Below are 24,587 nucleotides of genomic sequence, written 5' to 3'. Positions count from 1 at the left end.
GTAAAAAGTTAAAATTGTTACATTTTGAACTGACATTTTGGGCTTGTTGGTATAATAGTTGTTGTTATATCGAATAGAAACAATTTAGTTACATATTCTATCACATAGCTAGAAGATGTTGTCTCTTTGGAAGGTGTATTTTTAAAAACTGATTGTCTGAAGAGGATTTAGTTTGCAAATTATTTCTGGAAGGCCAAAAGTTTGGCTGAATCAGTTTTGCCTTACCTCTTATTTGCAATGTGCTTGAACTTTCTTAACATTTCTAAAAGAAATGACAGGAAATGTAGAAAAATGCTACATTTTGCTTCCTTAAAGGCTCACAAGTGGAGCTAACTTTTTATACTTTTAATGCTATTCTGCTAACCGATTCTTGCTGCAAATTATAATTGTATTTTTATCTTTATAGTTCATCTTGATTTCCCATATGAGATTATCAGAAAAAGGACTGTATAGCCTTGGATTCTTAAATAACTGTTCATAATTTTAGAAGTTAAAATAGTTTACATCACACAGTGATACTAACGTTTTGTCAAGATGATTCTGTGTATACCATTAGCCATATAGCTTCAACAAGTGTTCCAACTTAAATCTATTATCTATATTGGACAATCGCCTCATTTCTCTGGACCTTCATTTGTAAAATGATAAGGAAGAACAGGTAACCTTGGGGGTACCTTCTAGTTTCATAGGTTTCTTAAGCTGGCATTCATCTGGCTATATTTATTCACTGATAGCGTTCTGGGTACTACTTGAATCTTCATTTTCTGTTTTTAATATCACAGTGCTGGAAAGAACTAAAGGTAATTTGGTCCACTTCTGTTTTCTTTCCATCTGGTTAAACAGGCCCACTGAGGTGAGATGGCTTGTCCAGTATCACCCAGCTCAGTTTGACACACTGTGTGTTGCATCTTTATAGCCTGTCAGCCCACAGAGACTAGGTACAAGTCAGTTGCTTCAGCATCTCGTACTTATTCTTGTGCATTTGGATTTCTGCTTTTGACTATAATATTTAACTTGTCTAAACATTTAGAAATCCTCTAAACAGTCCCGGAAATCTCCAGGCGATGAAGATGACAAAGACTGCAAAGAAGAAGAAAACAAAAGCAGCTCTGAGGGTGGAGATGCCGGTAATGACACAAGAAACACAACTTCAGACTTGCAGAAAACCAGTGAAGGGGTAAGGATGTGCATGTCATTTTTTCCTGCCTTCTATTAACTTAGAGGACATTTTGCTTCAGATTTAGTGTCCATATCTCAGCATTAGTAAACATTAGCAAAAATGGTGTTAGTAAAGGTGTAAAAGTAATCTCTGCCTATTGCACACATCCACTCACCACTCCTTAATAAGTGAGTGAATGAGGGTCCAAGAACAAAAGGCAGCTAAATGGGAATTACACCTTCCTGTCCATTTGGAACTCTGTGAATAGGTTTATTCATTTTAAAACTAATTTTGGAGTCTTTTTAAAGTACACTATGAAATCCTGAAATTATAAAATGTTTCATAATTTCCACCTCAAAATTTAACAGTTGTATTTCTTTTATCATAGACTCACTGGTATATTCAAAATAGAATATACCACTGCTATTTTCCCAATAATTTAATGTACCCATGGGGACTTTAAATATTTAAATATTCAAGCAGTATTTAAATATTGATATTTACATTACCTATAGGGATAAATACGTCCACTTTGACTCTTAAATTTTGTGAACCTCTATTAACTTCAAAGTCACAGGTGAGTATACCTTTGTAAAAGTGTCAGCTAAGGCAAATTTTGACCCTAGGCATTTTCCATGAGCTTTTTCTTCATGAAAAGTAGTTGGACAGTGTCAAATCACTTCAAAATAATGACCTATGAAATGTATTATTATCTTGTTTCGGCTGTGTTCTTGCCTATTCATGTCAGTCCTGTTTATTTCTCAGCTCCTTCCTCCTTCATCCCAATTATCTATAATTACTCCCAAAGTATTATCATTCTACTAATAATTGTTATTCTTCTCATTCAACTCAGCTTTACTCTGTACTCTGTCCTTTGTCCACCCTCCTCTTCCAGTAAGTAGTCCTCTTTTGTCATGTTTGCCTACAGCCTTCCCAGGGACATGTACTTGCTACCAGCCATTTGAGGGCTTGAATACTTGGCTCACTTGATTTCCTAGGTGGCTTCATATGCAAATAGGAAAACTCCCACAATTTCTCTTCCCCTTACTACCAAACTTACTTCCAGATACTCTTATTGTGACAGAGGAAGAGTTGTTCTACACTCTTACTCCTCACAGTGTGGTCAGTGGTCAAGTAGCATCAATATCTCCTGGGAGCTTGTTAGAAATGCAGGATCTCGGGGCCACCCCAGAGCACAGATTCTGAATCAGAATCTGCATTTGAACTACACCTGTAGTTAATTCATACCTACATTAAAGTTTGAGAAGCACTAACTTTCAGTTGCCAGGGTCCAGAATATCATCTGCCAGGGTCCAGAATATCATCTCCTCCTTTCTCCAAGGCATACCCAATCACTCATCCCCTTTCTCTCCTATACTGATGTCTTCTTCTGGTTCCTACCCCTCTGCCTGTAAGATGTCCCTTAATCATGAAGCTACCTTCCTTATAAATCATATATTCTACCTTTTTCACCATTCTCTTTATCTTTAAATGTCTTTAAAGGAATTAATCTTTTATCCCTATCTCTATTTCCCTACCTCCGAGTCATGACTTAAACCACTGCACTTTTGTTTCTTCTTTGACCAGTTAATTGAAATTGTTCTTATTAAGGTCCCTTCTGATCCTCTTATTGCCAAATCTAAGTGTCTCCTTTGATCTTTGTCTTTACTTCCACAGCATTTAATACCCTTGGACATTTTCTCCACCTGACTTTTCCTCTAAGTCACCAGTCTCTTCTGCTTCCTTTCACTATTCCTTCTCAGTCACTTTCTAGAGGTTTTCTTCACTCCAACTTGGCACATTTCTACTATGAAAACTTCTGTGTCCATCATATCTACTCACAAGGTTTCCACTATTGTTTATTACTTTCCGTTCTCTATCCCATTGTATAGATTCATTTTTCTAACTGCTGATAAAGCCACTTCTACTTGAATATCTTGAAAGTACCTTACAAAATAGTAACTGCTACTAGGTAGCCCCAGCAGCCTATGTGCCACATAATGCTGTGTGTGCGTTATCTCATTTAATCTTCACACAAACCCCAAGGAGTAGGTGTAGGTATTGTTTCCATTTTTTTAGCGGGAGCAACTGAGGCTAAAGAATTGGCCCAGAGTCACACTGCTATTAAGAGCCAGAGTGGGAGGCAAAAACCTGAAATCCTTTTTATTTTTAACCTGTTTTTAATAATAGTTTTATTATATACAAAAGAATTTTTGTATATATTTGTATTGTATATAATATAAAGTTGTGAGACCTTGAATTGTAATGGATACCAGTGGCCCCACCAGTCAACCCAAAAACTAAAACATAAGATGAACTGTGTTTGTTCACATGTTCATTCCTAGTCCCATCTTCTTCCCACCACACCAGAGGTAGAGTGGGTGTGAGTACTAATTTGTATTTACTATTTTCTTTGATTTTAAAAATCCTAGCCCATATTTAACATATAGGTATGTACCTTAATATATGGTTTAATTTTGAACTTTTTAAAAAATGATGACATTTACTCATCGCTATGTTTCCAGGATGCCTTCATGTGACTATATGTAATAGGAGTTTGTCACTCCATGTTTCTTGACCTAATAAAACACAGTGACTCCAAGGAAAATATCTCTATTCTGGTGTGGCAGTCAATGTGTTATTCCTTCTTCACTCCTGTGTAATACTCAGTTTTGTGAGTACACTACAACTTATTTTATCCAGTCTCCCTATTGATGAGCACTTGGGTTGTGTCCAGATTTTTGCAGTTATGAACTGTGTCGCCTACTTGTCTCCTAGAACACATGTACAAGAGTTTCTTTAGGGTGTGTAACTAGAACTGAAAATACTGAATCATATTTAACCACTTTATGGTTTTTAACTTTACAGTATAATACGAAATTATTTTTCAAAGTAGTTGAACCAGTTTATACTCCCACCAGTAGTATATAAGAATTCCCTGTGATTAACTTGGCATAGTTAGGCTTTTTAATTTTTGCCGATATATGTAAAATGATCTATTATAGTATTAATTTACAATTAATGATAATGTTGAGCTTTTCATTTTTATTGACCACCTGTATTTCCTCCCATGTGCAGTGTTTTTGGTTTTTGCTTATTTTCCTACTGCATTTTTTTCCGTATTGATTTGTAGGGCTTTTTTATATGTTATGGATTCTAACTAACATTCATGGTCATGTGCCTTGCAAGTATCTTCTCCCAAGTTTATGACTTGTCTATTCAAATTCTTTCTACTTCTGATACAAGACCTTCTTGATTTTATTGTAGCAAACTGTATCAAACTTTTCTTTTTATTTTCATTTTCAGCACTGTGTATTGAATAGTACTTCCTTTTCTCTCCAATCTGCCCTCTTCTCATATATTTAGGAGTCCCTCTCTGGGTTCTCTATTCTGTTACACTCTGTTAATTATAGTAGCTTTTTAATGACTCCTAGAATCTTGGAGAATTAGGTGGTAGCCTAATCTTAAACTTTCTTTTCAAATACTTAAATATTCATGGTTGGGATAGAAGGCCAAGGAGGGGCTTTTTTTCTTTTTATGGCAGAATTTATATCACAGATGCTGGTAAGAATGATCTAAATGAGAAATGATCACAAAATAATAATGTAAGAAGGAATTTTTGAACCAGTATCCTTTAAAAAGGCATAAGGTCTAGGTGCATCTAGAGGGGTTACCTTAGTTCACCTATTGAAACAGGAGGAAGGCTTGGCACCTGTAGCTTAAATGGCTAAGGCACTTAAGCTGGCAGGTTTGAATCCAGCCCAGGCCTGACAACAATAACAACTACAGCCAAAAAATAGCCGAGTGTTGTGTTGTGTTGTGTACCTATAGTCCCAGCTACTTGGGAGGCTAAGGCAAGAGAATCGCTCAAGCCCAGGAGTTGGAGGTTGCTGTGAACTGTGATGCCACGGCACTCTACCCAGGGCGGCAGCTTGAGGCTCTGTCTCAAAAAAAAAAAAAAAAGAAAAGGAAAAAGAAACAGGAGGGAACAGGTCAGACATGGTAGAAACAGGAGGAAACAGGTCAGACATGGTGGCTCACACTTGTGATCCTAGCACTCTGGTAAGAAGCCGAGGTGAGTGAATCGCCTCAGCTCATAAGTTCAAGACCAGTCTGAGCCAGAGCAAGACTGCATCTCTAAAAATAACCAGGCATTGCGGCAGGCACCTGTAGTCCCAGCTACTCGGGAGGCTGAGGCAAGAGAATTACTTGAGCCCAAGAGTTTGAGATTGCTGTGAACTGTGATGCCATGGCACTCTACTGGGAGTAACAAAGTGAGACTCTGTCTCAAAAAGAAAAAAGAAACAGGAGGGAAGGCAGAGTTTTGGGGCACAGATACAGGTAAGTAGATAATTGAGGTGAGAGCTTAATAAAAGTTGTCATCTGATTGCTTCTTTTCTTTTTTTTAGGAAATAAAGTTAGCATTTGAGAGTGAGAACAGGAAGAAGTGTTGGAAGCTTCAAGAGAGAGGCAAAGGTATAAAATAGTCATTGAGAAGAATAGGAGAATAAATGAAGGTGAATTGCCAGGCAGCAGTAAGGGCTCTCTTGAAGTTGGTGGTCATGAATTTGAAGTAAGAGCAATCAGAATGGTTGTGTATTTTTTCCAGGTACATTCAGTTGCCCAGTCACAGAGAACACAGAAAATTGATTTTAACTAGAATTGGGGTTTGCCTAGCTAGTAAGGTAAAGGAGATTAAAGACCAGGAAGTTGAGGGTGTATGCAAGGGAATAATCATAACAGTGGACCATGAAATCCAATATATGTTAAGAGGGAAAGATATACATGAGGAAAGGATAGGGTCAACAGATTGTGAGTATCAAAAAACTATTGGAGACGGGGCCAAACAGAGGATGTGAGATAGAAATATAGGTGATGATAGAGGAGGATATTTGAACTGAATTGTGAAAGAGTTGTGGTAGTTGCTGATGACAATGCAGGTATCATTGGTATTTTGAGTGGGACAATACTTCATTGTATGAGCACTGTCCACATCGTTGGACATTTAATACCCTTGGCTCCTGCCCTTTAAATACTAGGTGAACCCCTAACTTCTTATAACAAGAATTATAAGAAACCTCCCTCATAATCTTACCCCCAAAACAGTGGCTTAAAACAGTATTTACAAATAGTCCCATGGTTGCAAATCACCTGTCTTAAGAAATAACCATGGGAGTGACTAAGAGTAGAGGAGAGGATCTTTGGCAGAGAGGATGCCAAGAAACTGAGATACCCAAATGTTAGAAAGATAATCTACATGAAGACTGAAATCACAGGAATTAAGATATTGAACGCCAGTGGGCCAGAACCAAAATCTTCAAGGAGTAAGGGGCATAATCCAGGGAGTGTGTAGATGACTGCAGTAAGTGGGATGGGGCAGGGTGGGGTGGGGGTGGGGGGTCTTAGTAGTTTATAGTATCAAGATTCAAGCCTAGGAGGATTTTCTTTTCAGAGGGTAAGGGCACAGGGGAGAGGAAGAATAGCTTATAAAAAGTAGTGAGTCTACAGATTTAATGCAATCCCCATTAAGATACCATCATCATACTTTCAAGATTTAGAAAAAATAATTCTTTGTTTTGTATGGAACCAGAAAAAAGCCCTCTGTAGCCAAGGCAATTCTTAGTAATAAAAACAAAGGCAGAGGTATCACCCTACCAGACTTTCTATACTACAAGGCCATAGTGATCAAAGCAGAATGGTATTGGCACAAAAATAGAGACATTGACATTTGCAACCAAATAGAAAACCATGAGATAAAACTAACATCTTACCTGATATTTGATAAACCAAGCATATACTGAGGGAAAGAATCCCTATTCAATAAATGGTGTTGGGAGAACTGGATAACCACATGCAAAGACTGAAACTGGACCCACACTTCTCACCACTTACAAAAATTGATTCAAGATGGGTAACAGATTTAAATCTTAAGGCCTGAAACAATAAAAATCCTTGAAGACAAGTGTGGGGAAAACACTTGAAGATATCACCCTGGAGAAAGATTTTATGAGGAAGACTTTATGGCAATTGCAACAACAACAAAAGTAAATAAAAGGGACTTAATTATACTGAATAGCCTCTGTACAGCTAAGAAAACCACCACCAAAGCAAATAGACAACCTTCAGAATGGGAAAAGATATTTGCATATTATGAATTGGACAAAAGCTTGATAACTAGGATCTACAGAGAACTTAACAAAAAACCCAACAATCTCACATATCACTATCACATAAATAAAACCTTCTCTGAAGAAGACAGACTAACAAACATGAAAAAATGTTCATAGTCCCTAATCCATCAGAGAAATGCAAATCAAAACTACCCTGAGAAACCACCTAACACCAGTGAGAATGGCCCACATCACAAAGTCTCAAAACTGCAGATGCTGGCATGGATGTGGAGAAAAGGGAAACTAACTCTTTTACTGCTGGTGGGAATGCAAACTAATAACCTTTTTGGAAGGAAGTATGGAGAATCCTCAACTGAAATTAGACCTCCCATTTGATCCCACAATCCCATTATTGGGCATCTACCCAGAAGAAAAAAAAAATGATTTTATCATAAGGACAGGGAGGTAGGGGAATGAGGAAGCTGGGATGTGTGAGGTAGGGAGGGAGATGGGGGGCTCATGGTGTTTGGCACACCTCTTGGGACCGGGACACAATTATAACAGGCACTTCACCTAGCAAATGCAATCAGTATAACCTAATCCTTTGTGTACCCTCAATTTAAAAAAAAAATAGTAATGAGCAAGAAGAATGTCTCTACCTCCAGGGCCAGCAGTAGTACAAGAGCTATGGGAGAGAAAAGAGCTAAGGGGTTGCAGGGGAAGAAGCAGCACTGCTCTGAAGAAAAACCAGGTTTCAGTTAGAACAAGTTGGTGGAGTGTCCTAAAAATTCAAGTTGGGCATGTAGGAGGCTTTCTGATGGCTGGATGTGATTTCCAGGGAGTCCAGTGGGAGAGATTAAGGAATTTGGGGGTAACGGGGGTATTAAAAATGAAGTCATTAAAGGACATGTACAAAGCTGCTTGGGGATATGAGTTCAAAAGTAATGGATGCTCTGGAGCCCATCCAGTGGTAACTGAAGTAAGTGAGAATAAAAAGAAAAGCCTAATGGTCTCAAAGCAGATGTTAGGTTGAAGTTAGGAGTATTGGTTGGAGGAGAGAAGAGATCTTACAAGAGGTCCTCTTTGTTCTCTGACTATCCCCTCACTTCTGCCAGTGGAAGCAGGAGAAAGGGGTGGGCTCCTTTATCTGAACCCTTGGCTTTCCTTGATTCACATAGATGGGAAGTGGAAGTGGACTAATCTCTGGCCAGGAGGATACCATGTGCTGCTTGGCCTTAAGCCCGCTGTGTTAGTTATCTATTGTCATGTAACAAATTACTCCAAAGCCTGGTGACTTAAGCAGCATTTATTATCTCATCTTTTTTGCATATCAAGAATAAAGTGCAACTTGTTGAACCCTGTCTCTGGGTCTCTCTCAATAATGCAGTCTAGCTGTCAGCAGGGACTCAAATCTTAAGGTTGAACTGGGGAGGTAGCCTCTGCTAAGCTCTCTCAAGCAATTGTTGGCAGGATTCAGCTCCTCACAATTGTTGGACTGAGGACTTCGGTTCCTTACAAGCCTTGGTTCCTTGCCATATGGATCCAGGAGGCAGCTTACAGCATGGCAGTTGGCTTCATCAGAGCAGGCAGTAAAGTGTCAGCAAGAGAGTTCAGCAAGACAGAAGTCAGTCTTTTGTAGGATGTCTCAGAAGTGACATCCCATCACTTTTGTTTCATTCTGTTAGAAGCAAGCCACTCAGACCAGTCCACACTCCAGGGGAGGGGACTATATAGGGTGTAAATACCAGGAGTCAGGAATCATTGGAGACCATGTCAGAAAGCTGCCCGTCCATGAACCAGCTAGCTGGCATCAGGCAGGTTCTACTCAGCATGGAGCTGGAGTCAAGTCCTAAATCACAAGGCTTACCACTCAGCTGGGGGAAGGGACAGAGGATAGAGTTAATAATGTTGGGAGAACAGCTACAATGGCTACTGTTTCCCAGTGTCCATGCCTTTTTCTTCTGAGCCTGACCCTGGTACCCACAAGATCAAGTCCAAATTCTTTATTTATCATATAATTCCCTTTATGTCTGACTTAGTTTATCTTTCCAGTCTCATCTCTCATCATTTATTCTTGGTCTTAGGTCCTCTTTACTATTCTTAAAGAAATTATTGAGGGCCCCAGGGAGCTTTGTCTATATATGTTACAGCTATTGATACTTAGTTAATTAGAAATAAAAACAGAATTTTTTAAATACTTAATTCATTTTAAAGTAATAATAAACCCATTGCTTAACCTAAATAGCATATTTATGAAAATTTTGATTAAAATGTTTTGAGAATAATGACATTGTTCACATTTTTGCAAATCTTTTAATGTCTGGTTTAATAGAAGACAGCTGAAATCCATCTGCTTTTACATCTGTCGCAATATATAATTTTGGTTCAAGTATGTGAAGATAATCTTGCTTTACATAGATATATAATTAGAAAATGGAGAGATGAATATTATCATGTCTGAAAATTATGGATATTCTTTCCGGCAAGAGGTAGTTTCTTAAAGTTTAGTTACAATGTAGAATGTGAAGTTTTCCTCCTCTGTTACATTAAAAACCATTGGACTGCCTGGCATTTTGAAAAGCTTTTACCCCTTTGAAAAATATTGGTTCTCTGAGTTAATTTGGTCTTCCAAATGTTGACCCACTTCATTATAAAATATTTTAATATTTCTACCTATCTCATCAGAAAAGTCTTTACGTATTGGGGAGCTACCAATGATGGAGGATTCAAAATTCTGATTTTTCACTTAAATGCTCAAATTTTATGATTGGCAACAAATTCCATCAGTTGTTGTCCTTGAAGTAGTAAGTTACTTTTTTACAAATTGCCAAGTCTCAATAGGCATACTGAATATGCTTCCCATAAAAATGGTCAGTCCTCCATGAAAAGATCCTCATGGCTACATTCTGGGTGTCTTTTGGCTTCACTGCCGCCCTGTATCCTCTCAATATGCCTCACATTCAGACACCTGGAGAGAGAATCTGATCGGACTCCGCAGCCATTAGACAGTCCAGAGGGGCAGGGCAACCAGTGCATAAGGAACCATTTCTGGCTGCTTACTAAAAAGAGACTTCAGGTCTGGCAGACTCTCAGAGTCCAGAACATATATCATTATCAATTAGTAAGATGTATTTTTCAATGCATAGATGTAAATAGAATGATTGTTGTATGAGAAGAAAAAGAAACCTCAGATTTCATAATTTGCTTTTACAAAGTATCCATTTGACAATACCTTAAAGACAAAAATAAGCATATCCCAAAGTTTCTGGTGCCACCTTCACTTTATTTGAGGTATTAGTAATACTCTGAGGCTGCCATGGATCTGTCCCAAAATATTCTTTGATATGGATTGAGTAGTTACTATGAATTTTCTACCAAGATAAATATAGTTTGTAGCCTTTCACATTAATATTAAAAACTGTTAAAGGATTCTTTGGTTGACCGTTTTTCATTCTAATGGATGTCTTCCTCCTTCGCAAGGGAGGAATGTCCTCCAAAGTATCTGTGAGTATAATCTTATATCTAGTGTTTTTGTTAATAATTAGGAGTCACTAGGCATTGCATTTTGCCAGTTTACAAATTTTAAGTGATTTTTGTTTGTTTTAAGATTGACTGCCTCATTTTGGTAGGGACAGAGAAGGCTAAGAAATTCATTTGGGCCATATTGAGGATGATAACTTTTCCTCCTATGAAGGTCCTGGAATCATTTATAAAAATACAGTAGTATGCATTTTAGTTGAGAACATACCTGTGAATGTGTACATGTATTTAGAAAGAACATTTGGGGTCTGAGTTCCCACTTTTCATTTATACTATAAGAACATTGCTAAGGGGGCTTAATTGGTTAATGCTAAAACAAAAATAGCATCCTTTTTGGAAAATAAATATATCCTAACAAAATTTAAAGTGAAATCCAAATTGAAACGTATTGTTTTATGAAACAAATATTTTAACTTTGTCACTTGGATGCCACTAAAATTTTAAAAGAAAACTAGCTTCCTTTTATCCTTTATAATTTTTTCAAAAGCAAGAAATCAGATAACTTTGTACATGTTGATTTTGTTGGCTCTTGTATTTCTTTGAGCCATGTCTCATAAGTAAGTTGTACATTTTTTTTTTTTTTTTTTTGTAGAGACAGAGTCTCACTTTTATGGCCCTCGGTAGAGTGCCATGGCATCACACAGCTCACAGCAACCTCCAACTCCTGGGCTTAAGCGATTCTCTTGCCTCAGCCTCCCAAGTAGGTGGGACTACAGGCGCCCGCCACAACGCCCAGCTATTTTTTGGTTGCAGTTCAGCCAGGGCTGGGTTTGAACCCGCCACCCTCGGTATATGGGGCCGGCACCTTACTGACTGAGCCACAGGCGCCGCCCTAAGTTGTAAATATTTTAAAGATTAATTCCTGCACACATTTTATATAGCTTTTCTGAAACCACAGTCCTCAGAAAAATAGATTGTATCAGTTTTTCCATTGATTTCATGTGTCCCAACAATGAACACAGCCTTAGAGTTCACACTACTGCCCACTCACTGCCCTGACAGACAGTACATGAAGTTTAATGCTTTCTTTTCTTAATAGAGAACCCTAATATTCCCTTTACTTTGCCACACTGATGGGTATAAAGCCAAGCCTCAAGCCATTTTTGCTAAGTAAATATTATTCATGGTGCAGTACATATGAAAACCTCAGAAAATCAATTATATAGTATATAAGTATGGATAGCTTTCTAAATCATCTAAAGGCTTGTTTTCTTTCTTTACAGACCTAACAACCCTAATGAATGCTGCATATTAAGAGAAACCACAAGAAGGTTATATGTTTGGTTGTCTAATATTCTTGGATTTGATATGAACCAACACATAGTCCTTGTTGTCATTGACAGAATCCCAGTTTGTATGTACATTATTCACATTCCTCTCTGTTGTGTTTGGGGAAGACATTTTAGCCTTTTTTAAAGTTACTGATTTAATTTCATATTATTTGGTTGCATGAAATTGCCCTTAACCACTAAGGATTATCAAGATTTTTGCGCAGACTTACACATGTCTAGGATCCTTTTATCAAGGCAGTTATGTTTATCATTTTCTTGCCTTTACTCCACCATCACCACTCAGTTAAATATAAATTAGCATTTTTAGATGACCACTCAACAATAATACTTAAGGATGGAATTTCTTCTTTGTGCCAGAATCCAAGAACTAATTCCTAAATACATAATGTTGGTATATTGAAGATGAAATTAAAATTGTCCTTCAGTTTTGAGGCCATGTGTAAAGTTTAACCATATTGTAAAATATCTATTCCGTATTAGAAATAGCTAGTTGACAGCCTATACTTCTCAAAATTCATATTGTTATGTACACAAGCTAAGTTTCTATATGTGAAGTTAGTAAGTCTTTTTTTGTGTTACTCCAGAATAAAGGCAATGATTTATTTTTTCCCAATGCCAATACAATTTGACCCAATCGCTCACGGTGGACACTTTACATTTTAAAGCTGGACTCAGCAGCAGCCTGTGGGAAACGAGACAAAGCATTGACTTTTAATACAGTCTTTAAAATGAACTGTTTCCTTTTGGAACTAGAATTAGAATAGTTAGTATTCATCCACAAACCATTACTATGTGTACATTATTGTTGCTATTGTGATAATAGAGAATTTTATTTATTTTTATGCCAGCTTATATTGTGAAAACACATTTAGTCAGTTTGAGTTTTATCAATCCTGTTTTTGCTTGTCTTTGGAACATCTTTTGCGTATTCAAGGTTTGTAGTTGAAAAGTTTACTGTAAAAAAAATGAAAAACAAAAAAATGTATTGTTTTTACAGAATAAATTTATTGGAATGTGTACTGGGAGTAAGATTTGAGGTTGTAAACAACTAAGTTAGTGTAATTTGGCTTCATATATGTAATGTGAGGTATTAATGTTAATTCCTATATTAAAGCAAAAATTGTTAACAGCAAGTTGACAACAGAATCAAGTACAGGTGAGGGTTTTCTTTTTATTTCATTTTTTTAAAACACTCTTTGGGTTTTAGGTTATTTGAAAAAACTGGTACGGGTGTTGGGGGTGACTATATGACCTGCTTGCACATGCACATTTACCAGCCAAGTGGACCCTAGATTTACACATTAAATTTATCCATCCATTGATTTGTATCCCATTTTCTTTTGATTTTCTAACATGAAGAGAAAAATGTAAGCAGATCTAAATTCCTAGGGCTGTTGATGGTGATGATGGCAGCTAAGGGTATGAAAACACCGATCCACTTCTCACTCCATGGCACACTGAGGAAGCAGCTATGTTTGGTTTCTCTCGTGTAGCAAATATTTTCTTTAGTATACTCACAAAATTCCATAGGAAACGTTCATAAAAAAATACCTGGATACCAATCCAGTTTTTTTTCTTAAAAGGTACTTTCTAATTTTAATTTATTTTGAAATTAATGAAGTTTAATTAATTCATCAAAAGTCCTCTTCATTGCTTACACTAAAACATGAGAAGAATATAGATGACGTTTTGAATTGGTATGTATAACTGAGAGATTTTCTTAAAAAGCCATTTTTGTGTATATATATATAAAATGTTTTAAAGTCAATGAAATTATCTTCATAAAGGCCAAAAATAATTTTATTAAAAATATATACAGAAATGCAATAAAAATATTTCCAGCCACCAATAAAACAAGTGTTCATTAAGGGCAGACAGAAAGTTATCAGTCCCTCTTTAGCTATTTAAATTCACACAAAAAATTACTAAAAACAATTTTTAAACAGCAGCAAATAATGCACTTTCCTAAAAATGAAAACATTTTCAAACAGTTTTAAAATACTCTGATGATTTGCCTTTTATAATGAAGCACATACATCTTAGGGGAAGATGTATTTTTCCAAACTATGTTTACTATTTTGAGTTTTTAATATATGTAGACCATATTCATTTTCAAATAGTTTCATTTTCATGCTCACTATTGTAGGCACTAAATTGTAATTTTCATCTATAATTATTTAATATGTCAAACAGAATATTGAGATAGATGGTCAAGTTTGTCCACAAATAATTTCAAATGTATTTCTTTAAACAAATTTCTCAACAACTTCTATTTTCTTTAAAAAAAAAAAATTATAATACACAATACAGTGTAGCTCAAGCATATAGTGCAGAGCAAGAATTTATGTGTTCTTAAGTATTCATATATGGGAAGAGGATAAAATGGAACAAAATACCAGTACCAGTATGACAAAAGCCGCAAATCTAGAAAGGAAGAGCATGAAGTAATATTTTCATTCCACCTTTTCATCTGCTTTTGTTTTTATGAAGAACTCTGGTTTGTAGATACAACGATAGGCCAAGAGTTGAGGAAGAATTCCATATGCTGTGTTTAATGCTAAAAAAAGGGTTTTTGCGTCTTCAGGGACTCTGTAGACGTAAGCAGTTCTAGCATGAAGAGAAGCACCAATGTGAGAAAACTGAGCCTGTTGCATTAAAAAAAAAAAAAAATTGGTAAGCGTGAAATCTGTGGTCAGCTGGATGCAGGATGATGAGTGCTGAGTTCATTCAGAGCATGTTTCTCCTAACCAGTCAGAGTACCTTCAAACAATCCATAGTTTTTTGTTACCTTTACTCTTTCATTAAATTCAGGGCCATTCTTAATATAACTATTCGAATAAAGTATACATTCTTTTAGTGTGGTTTTATCATGCTAGTTTTGTTTTTTATCCCATCTAGAGTCCCTTGCTTAAACATTAATGGCTTAATCTAAAAGAAAAATCTCAATAAAATCTCAGTTTTGCTCTGAATTGCATTCTGGAGATCCTACATAGAGGCTCACAAACTGACTCACAAACTGTGTCCAGTAAAAATGAAGAAGATACATGTAAAGTTTAAAATAGCTAATATATTTTTAGCATAACAGACTATTTAAAAAGAAAACACTGGGGGCCTTATCTTCATTTATCAGCCTTTCATCTACTCCTTGGAACAAGAACTCAAAGTCTTTTCACCATAAATGTTTTGTTTATTTATTTCTTTATTTGCTTTTTATCCAACTTAAAAATTAAGCATTGTTTGTAAGATAAGGCTATTACGAACTTGAGGAGAGGTAGGAATATGGTTCCTCTTTATAAAATGGCAAATGTACGTGCAGGCAAACTTTTCAAATCAAATTATAATTTAGCTAGAAGTATGACTTGCCAGCGTAATCTTAGTTATCTAAACAGCCTTCCTCAGTACTTACATACTTGTTCAGAACACACATTCAGAATGTGCCTGCTGGTATTTTTTGATACTTTTCATAAAAATAGAGGAAAACTGTATTAAAAAGGGTAATACAGGCCACCACAGCAGGATTAAAAGCTCTGTTGAGAGGATTTCCTCAGGAGGCAGAGTCTGCATTTTCATATCTTGTCAAAATTCAAGATATGTATGATGGAAGGATTGGGAATCTAAATGTAATACGTAGTAAATTCTTAGTCCATCAGGACCAAAGTGAAGGGACAAAACATACTGCCATCTAGAGAAGGCACAGTAGTGACAAGAATGAAGAACTAAATTGTTATAGATACATAAGTTATTTAATATTACCTTCCATATGAAATCAACTTATTCTGCTAAGTGGCTAACAGATAAAAGTGTTTCTTACCACTTTATTTTACCCATGACAAAAGGACAAACTTTTATAAGCAGCATCTCAGTGAATTTTTATCAGTAGCAGATGTTTTAATGGGCTGCATTTTTACAAAAGTACTGAGGCATACTCTGGTACATTTTTGCTATTCTCTGGACATAAAAATTAAATCAGTATGGTTTGCTCCCAAGGACCAACATGTAGACTGTCTGCAGTGTGATCCATGAGACACTGAGAGGGCTGTGCCTTGGACACACCTCCCATAGGCAGCCGCCCAAACAGAACGTGTTCACATCTCTGGGCTCTGAGGACAAAAATCCTGGAGAGTAAAGGGCATTTGCCAGGCTGCCCTGAGGAGCTGCACTGTGGACATCCTAGGAACTCTGAACAGATTGCCCCCCTGATTGTTTTTCCTTATGACCTATTTTGAATGATAGTGTTTGTCTAAAAATATATCAAAGCCTTTTCTCCTGGACTAAAGGCCAAATTTGACCCTGGTTTTCAGAAATGGGAGTCTGGTGGCTCTACCTTTATAGATACTTGTAAACATCACAAAATCACCAAATTTGGGGAAATGCCAACCATACTTTAAGACATAAAAGCAGTTGTGCCTACTTGCATAGGGAAGCCTGCATAAAAAGTTAGTGATTCCATAGGCTCTTTTCCTGCACTAAACAGTGCACTTAATACCTCATTTTCATGAACAGCAAAGTCGCAGCAACATTTTAAAATGATTCATATCCTTAGATTAGATTGTAAGCCCACTGGGCAGGTACTGTGTCTAATGTTTTGTGTAGCACCTTCACATTGTTAGAGCTCAATAAAAGTTCAACAACAGTGGTCTCGTGACTGTCACAATACAGAAAGGGTCCAAAACAGTCATGCCTATAAGCCTAGCACTTTGGGAGGCTGAGGTGGGAGGATCACTTGAGCTGAGGAGTTCGAGACTGGCCTGAGCAAGAGTGAGACACTGTCTCCCCAAACATAAAAATTAGCCGTGGTTGGTGGCAAGCTCCTGTAGTCCCAGCTGCTCAGGAAGCTAAGACAGAAGGATCAGTTAAGCCCAGGAGTTTGAGGTTGCTGTGAGCTATGATGATGCCACTGCACTTTAGCCCAGGTGAAAGAACAAGACTCTATCTCAAGAAATAAAAGGGTCTGAAAGTATTTCTCTGGTTTTGTACCTATTTTATTAGCCTCTTTAACTCAATTACTTAGTAAGAGCAAAGATCACATGCATAATCAAAAGAGGTGTTTGTATGTGAGAGAACTCCCAGGACAGTTGTCTGCCATTCCCAGTACTGCTCATAGTTCTAATGAGTATACTCCTGGTGGCCACGCCTCCAGGCGAGTGAGCACCCAACCACAGTTTCCTCCTAAGGCATGTGATGTTAAGTGTTCAGGGTTCTGAAGTTTCAGAACCTCAGTCTCACCTGAGAAAGGTTCCCTTCCCCAGTCACACAGCTGATAAGCAACTGCACAATGTCTCCTGGGTGATGTTCCCACCTGTGGGAGGCCTCCCTACGAAGGACCTGAGGAGCTCAGTCAGTGCTACTGAATTCACATGTGGCCCAGGATAATAGGTGCAAGTTACAGAACCCAGAAATCTCTTCAAAATTTAATGATGCGAGATTGAATCCCTAATATTTTTTCTTCTACTTCATTCTAAATTATTTTTCACCTGACAGAAGTAATTAAGAGATACACTCTTGAGGTTTTTTTAGAATGGATGGCTGGAATGGAAAATGAGACAATAAAAGTGAAAAAATTTTACTGGTAAATTTTAGTAGTTCTGTCCTTTTATGTTTATAAGAGACAGCCTGGAAAGGATGACTACAAATTACAATCTTAACTCCAGAAAGAACTGAGTGTTGTGTGTCAGTGTTAATATTATAAGCAAAAACTAGTGTGACCATTGAGACAATAGCTAGGCGATTTGGCCAATACAGTATTCATTGCTAATCTAGAACTATTATCTTTTTTACGGTTTTCTGAGCAGCACCAAATGCTGGTTCAGAACACTGTCTCTGCGACCAGATCGCCAGAGTCAAATCCCATCTCCACCACACACCAGCAGTATGGCCTTTGGGCAAGAGTTGTAACCCTCTGGCTTCCTCATCTATAAAAGTGGATAATAATGGAACCTACCTCATAGATTGTTGTGAAGGTTTAATGAATTGGTATTTGTGATGTGCTTAGTGCCAAGCACTTGGGCTACTCCTAAACACAGAACTCCACTGAAATGCCTACTTATGATCTGGTGCTCTACTTTGTTGAAAATCTGGGCTCTTTGTTTTTAGACACCCTTTTGACCATTTGGCTGTCATGTCTCCACAAAAGGATATGCACCTAAAGATGTCAAAGTCTAATTTTAATACTAAATAAAGATGTTTAGTAATGAATCACATTAGAAACAAATGAGTAAAATGGGATTTTCATTAGTATCCCAATTATCCATGCTCTTCCTAAACCTTTACCTTCAGGTATTTCTTAAAGGTCTATAAAGGAAAAAAACATAAGAAATCTACTGTAAAGAGTTAACTCTTTACAACACGATTATCTACACATAAGCCTCCTGACAATGGCCCTGCATTGCAGGAAGTTAGACAGTCTGAGGGCAGCAAAGGGGAATGACTGTCACCTTTGCAGTAGAACTGGTCCTGCTTCAATGGTTAGGGAGTGATGGGCTCCCTGCCAAAGCCATGGTGAGCCTGTCTCAAAGCTTTCTTCCATTTTCTTTGCTTTTTTGGTAATTATACACACAGCTTACTTAATTTGTCTACAGATTAATTAATCTGAGCTGTTTATAAGGCATTTTTCTATTTGGAAAATGGGAATCTTCTGTTAATAATAGCGACAAAGAGGTAAACAGCTATTAATGTGCTTAGCACTGTTCTGAGCAATTACCTCATTTAACTCTCAAAGTAACTCTGAAAAGGAGCTAGAACTACCCTCACTTCACAGGAGGAAACTGAGGGTCACTGAGGTGAAGTGAAAAAGGTCAGTGAATGGCTCAAATCCGAGCCAGTCTGCCTCCAGATCTTTACACTCTTAGTCATATTAACTAACAATAGGTGCTCTGATTTTTTTTTTTTTCATTTTCAGTAATGTTTTAGCACAGACAATACCAGTTGACAGGAAATGCTAATAAGTGGTTCTAAGCAGCCTATAATACTTTCCAGTTAGACTTACAGCTTTATTCTTGTGGCACCATTCTGTATGAAAAGACAGTTGGGTTATAAAGAAGCCCCCCAAAGGAACTCTTTGGTCTAAAATGGTTTTATTTTATTTTATAAAATTTTCTTTGACTTTTGGGTTGATCTTTTGATTTCTGAGGTGGCAGATTTGGCAGATTCCCTACATGGTCTGAAATCAAGGACCAAATAAATATTCAATGTTGATCTTACACTCTTGTAGAGCTTTTTAAAAGTTGGGGTTTTTATTATTAAACTGCATAGACCAGCGGTTCGCAACCTGTGGCATAGACTCTTGGGAGTTCACTAATGTTTCACTAAAAGCAAATTTTAGTAAGTTAGTGGGATCATGAATCCGTAAGGCTTCTGAATTAGGAATAGCAGTTTTAGCAAACAAGGGTGCTAGTCAAGATTACGGAGAATGCTTTCTGTGATGAATGTGTCAGGTGCCCAGTAAAAAGACAGTCCTATTCATAAGCAAGTATTAGTTAAGTACCAACTAAATCACGTAACTGTCATTCATTGTTCCAATAGTATGCACTTTGTAGCATGGTTTCTAACTTTGTCTTAGCCTACACACTGCAAATAGGTAGATTTTAAAGTTCAACTAAGATAGGGGAATGTCAGACACATAATTCTGCCACTTTTACCTGCTAGGTCTGGAGAAATGTCCTGATGTTTAGAGAATCTGGCCCTTAAACTCAGGCTCTGAGTCTTTGGACTCACCAGTAAGAGAGGAGCTTCAGGCTACCTTGTTAAACTGAGCAGTGATGGATTTCTACAAGGCCTGAGGTCTGGCTAAAGCTACCCCTGCTACTGCCAGTTGCTTTGCAGCCCACACTTCACCTGGAACAGCTCAGCTGCAGTCACAATAGCCCATCTGCAAACTTGTTCTCACCAACAGGTCAGTCTGGGCTTAGTCTTGCTGCTGTAGGCTTACACACCCATTTTCCCCCAAATGCTGACCTTCCTCAGCCTCCTAACTGTTCCTCAGCCTCAGCCCTGTCCACATGATTAGTTAGGCCTTTGCCTAGGTTTTCCTGCCTAGTTCCCTAGTCATCTCCTGAGATTTGACCAGCTCCAATATCTGTCCTCTTCAGACAGCCTCCAAGCTGATAACACTCAGCATTCCTGCACTGGGGGCTGGTCTGGGCAGCTGAAGGCATGGGCAGGCAGAGAAGGCCTGATGGTACAGGCAAAGCACACAGCTGATGAACAGCTATCAAAAGCTGAAGAAAGGGCTGCCAAGAGTGAGTTGAGTTTGAGGCCCTCTGTCCTGGAGGATGCAGGAGAATAATAAGGCTGGGGAACCAAGTCAGAAAAACAAAGCTGGCTGGGTGCAGTGGCTCATGCCTGTTATCTTGGCACTCCAGGAGGCCAAGGTGCGTGGATAGCTTGAGCTCATGGGTTCAAGACCAGGCTGAGCAAAAGTAAGACCCACCCACCCCCATCTTTACTAAAAAAATAGAAAAACTGAGGCAAGAGGATTACTTCAGCCCAAGAGTTGAAGGTTGCTGTGGGCTAGGACGCTACAGCACCCTACCCAGGGCAACAGCTTGACACTCTGTCTCAAAAAAAAAAGAAAAGAAAAAGAAAAGCTAAGGCTTACTCTGGCACCAGACCTGCTGCACACACCACACCTGAATACTGCCGTATGTTCCCTGGAGAGGCTGAGCTCCACCTGACCCTCAGAGTTCAGCTCAGACGCAACTCCGTCCTACCCCCCTGAAGGTTCACCAACTCCTCAGTGCCACGTGCAAGCCTTACTTTGTGCTATAGGACTCACTCTGTGCCATAGCTCATGGTTTCAATGGGGTAGGAGCAGATAACAGTGGAGATGAGTGTGGGCTTTGGAATCAGAATTTCATATCCCTTTTCTGCCATTTAGCAATTGTAATCTTAACGAAAGTAACTTGAGATGTTCTGAGCCTCAACACCCTCATCTTTAAATGGAGATTCCTTTAAATACTTCTAACATAATACTATATGTTCATCATGCTGTTCATTCCTTGGAAGCACACAAAAAGACCACATTTACCAGCGTCCATCACAGCTGGTGCCAGGCCTAGCCCTTAAAAACATCCCACATGATCATTATAGGAACAAAACATAAATTTTTTTGTGTTAAGCCATTGAGTATTTGTTTCTGCAGCAGAGCACACAGCCCATCCTTACAGGTAAGTAAAATATTTAACCTGATTTTCCTGGCACGAAGTAAGATAATGAGAGCTTGGGCTAATCTAGTGGGAGCAGAGCTGGAAAGAAATTAATGGATTTGAGAATTAACTCTGGAGTCAGAACTAGCCAGTGATAGTCTAGATGGAGAAGGTAAAGAAACAGGAGGTATAAAAAATTACTCCACCTTATTGGCCCAGTGCAGTGGCTCACACTTGTAATCCCAGAACTCTGGGAGGCTGAGATGGGAGGACCCCTTGAGCTCAGGAGTTTGATACCAACCTTAGTAGAGACCCCATCTCTACTAAAAATAGAAAAACTAGCCAGGTGTTGTGGTAGGCATCTGTAATCCAGCTACTGGCGAGGCTGAGGCAGGAGGATCACTTAAGCCCAGGAATTGGAGGTTGCTATGAGCTATGATGCCACAGCACTCTAGCCTGGGCAACAGAGTGAGACTGTCAAAAAAAAAAAAAGCTACCTTTTTGGCTTGAGCTGCTGGATGTAACTGAGCCATTTACAAAGTTAATAAAAAATGCGAGAGAAGTGTGGGGAAGATTAAGTCCTGTTTTTCACATTAAATCTGAGATGCTAGTGAGGCACCCAAGTGAAATGACTGGGTTTGGAATTAAAGTCTGGGGGCAGTTTGGCAGAAACTAGAAGTCAGCAGCCTGTAGCTGGTATCAAAAGATATGTAAAGACCCAAAACCAAAGCCTAAGGAATTAGGTATTTAGAACTTTGCAAAGCAAGAACAACCAGCAAAGGGAAATAAATGTATCCTTCTCTCTAGTCACTCAAGGAAAGGATGGGAACCATTACTTCTGGATGCTGCATCAACTTTGTTGATATTAATATTCAAATTTATAATTAAGAAGTACCTCAAAGTAGAAGGATTTAACCCTTAAATACTGTTAACTGGTTTTCAACCCTGTAAATTCTAGTATGTCTTGGCTGTCATGATTATTATACCATGAGTATAACTGACTAATATGCCTAGAGGTTCTTGATGAACCTCATCCTGCTTGAAAAGAGCAAGACAAAGATGTTTTCAAAGATGAATTCATTTGATTTTTATTTCCAGTAATAAAAAAGGTAAAATTACTTAATTTTCTTCCTTCCTCAGAAGATCAACTTGTTTTGCCAACTATTACCTTATGTAAAATGTGCATGTGTGAAGTTTGCCACAGATAATTTCATTTTCAGTTCAGTGTAGTTAAGTTCTTTGACTGAAACCTAAGCTGTACCAGGGACTTGGCTAAGTGCCAATGGGGCGGGATCAAGTGATAGCCCTGCTTTTCAGGAATAGAACTATTTTAAAACTTATTTCCCTGGTTCTATAAGCATAGTATAATGGAATTCTAAAGTCTTAAATTTAGATAGACATCTTGAAAACATCTTGACATCTTCTCAATCCTTTTTTAGTAGTCATGATGTTCAGAGATAAAGAAACAACCCTATAAAATGACAGCATCACTTGCTGGGTGTATGACCTTCGGCAAATCTTTTAACCTCACTGACCCTCATCTGTATAACTGGATCACACATCTACTCGATAGTTATTGTGAGATTTAAATGAAGCGTGTTTGCAGAAATGTCTTCTAAGGAATGTAACTCGGAGCAAAGATGTTCTTCATACCTGCCACAATGACAGATCAGGAGTAAACTTTCTCAACAGAGGATATTCTCAGTACCTGAGCTAGGCCTCCAGCATGTATCAGTGTTATGTCAGGCATCCAGGAACACCCAGGAACCGCTAAGCCATAGAGCGCAATCACAAAGTAAGGGACGGAATAGAACAGATACGCCAGCATCTGCATTGAAGAGAGAAATTACACCATTAGCAAATCAGCAGTTAACCTGGCCTAACTAAAAAAGTGCAAAAAACCAACATTTTCGTTTTTGAAAATGTTAATTCTTATTTCCTACATGGGACCACATTTTCTTATTTTTAAAAGGAGAAAAACTTAGCTTTAGAAAAATAGGCTTTTTAACTACTTGACCTGAATTTTAGGATAGGCAGCAGGATCCCGGAGATAGGGCTCTTGAAGTTGTACATACAATCTGCACAGTTCAGATGGGCAATCCAAAGCAATCTAAGAACAAAAATAAATTCATTATAAAAATATGTTCACATCTGGTTCTTAGGTTTGCTGATAAGACTAACTGTACCAGATTTAGTCACAAGCTGCTCTGGTATTTAACAAAAACTATGCATTGTAGAGGTTCATCAATGAAAAAGAAAGAAATGAAATATTCTACATATTTATCTAAAGACATGAAAGAGTGATTAATCATGAAGCAGGAAATGGAAGCTAGCACGATTCTTGGGTACCTTGCAAACACTGAGTCTTAAGTATCTAGGTTTGACTAGCCAAAGCACAGCTTGCTTCAGATTACCAGTTTCATTTTTCCTGGAAATAACTAGCCAACTATTCCCTACAAGAAGAAAAGTATATTTCTACACCAAATTTTGTGAGATTCAAAAACAGCATCCTCCTCTTTCCAGTGCTTCACAGCATATGGCCTTTGGGGGCAGTAAAGGGTAATGATCTGAAAGCAGGATCGTCTTGTCTGAAGCCACCTCCAGTGTCCACATCAGAAGAGAGCAGAGCAGATTTAGTCACAATGGAGTAGACTGTAGGCCACAAGTAGACAACTGTTTCTTGGGCACATTACTAAGCCCCCTCTGAGTCACCTTCCCCTTCAGGCACCATTCCTCATGGTGTTGCCCATAAATGCTGCCCACCTAGATAACATATGAAGATGGGCCAGCTATAGAACTGGTAAAAATGAGCTCCAAAGACAACTAAAACAGCTTCTCACCCTGAATCCAGCCAGCTGCATGGGCCCTTGATACATAGCCCAAGGACCCCAAACAATAAATTAGTTACATCAGCTTACACTTGGCACTCCCCAAGAGTTATGCTACTCCAGCAGGCTTAATATAGCTAGTAATTGTCACTGAAGCCAAATATAATTAACCACGTAATTCTGAGCTCCTCAAATTCATTTCTACTAAGAATAAATCATGAAACTGGGGCAATGCGAAGGATCACTGATCATTAAAAATAGAAACAGCAATCATTTATCAAGCACTTTGTGTAAGGAAGGCCCTCTACCAAGTGTTTGATGTGCATTATTTAATCTCCAAAACCATACTGTAAGACAGATACTATTATTTTACGGAGGAGAAAATGAAGTCTCAAAGAGGTTAAGCAATTTTTCCAAGGCCACAGAGCTAGTAAATGGCCAGATTTCCAACTCCAAAGCCTGTGGGTCTTTTTCTTAACCTCTACACTACACTACTAAACTGGTAAAGGAAAAAT

The 24,587-nt window shown here is 38.0% G+C and overlaps 2 protein-coding genes across 7 annotated transcripts in view; one reads left to right on the top strand and one right to left on the bottom strand.

The window, feature by feature from the left end:
- Positions 1–13,118, top strand: part of HDGFL3 (HDGF like 3) — an 86,701-nt gene extending 73,583 nt beyond the window's left edge. Inside the window, exons 5-7 of one of the 2 annotated variants that reach the window (XM_053593334.1) lie at positions 1,031–1,177; positions 5,569–5,635; positions 12,033–13,118. In XM_053593334.1, the coding sequence (XP_053449309.1) occupies positions 1,031–1,177; positions 5,569–5,635; positions 12,033–12,064 (246 nt within the window). In that variant the 3' untranslated portion in view covers positions 12,065–13,118. The remainder of the gene's footprint in view (positions 1–1,030; positions 1,178–5,568; positions 5,636–12,032) is intronic. The other variant, XM_053593335.1, reaches the window with a different exon arrangement.
- The window catches only part of TM6SF1 (transmembrane 6 superfamily member 1), a 29,255-nt gene continuing 16,693 nt past the window's right edge, over positions 12,026–24,587 (bottom strand). For 3 of the 5 annotated variants that reach the window (XM_053593331.1, XM_053593330.1, XM_053593332.1), the window contains 3 exons: positions 23,262–23,354; positions 22,953–23,072; positions 14,299–14,746 (listed from right to left, as the gene is read on the bottom strand). In XM_053593331.1, coding sequence (XP_053449306.1) covers positions 14,555–14,746; positions 22,953–23,072; positions 23,262–23,354 — 405 coding nt within the window. In that variant the 3' untranslated portion in view covers positions 14,299–14,554. Of the gene's footprint in view, positions 14,747–22,952; positions 23,073–23,261; positions 23,355–24,587 lie in introns of those variants that run through there. The other 2 variants (XM_053593329.1, XM_053593333.1) reach the window with 2 other exon arrangements.

Source organism: Nycticebus coucang, chromosome 6, assembly GCF_027406575.1.
Source record: "Nycticebus coucang isolate mNycCou1 chromosome 6, mNycCou1.pri, whole genome shotgun sequence".
Classification (NCBI taxonomy): Eukaryota; Metazoa; Chordata; class Mammalia; order Primates; family Lorisidae; genus Nycticebus; species Nycticebus coucang.
This window is presented reverse-complemented; position numbering and strand designations above follow the sequence as displayed.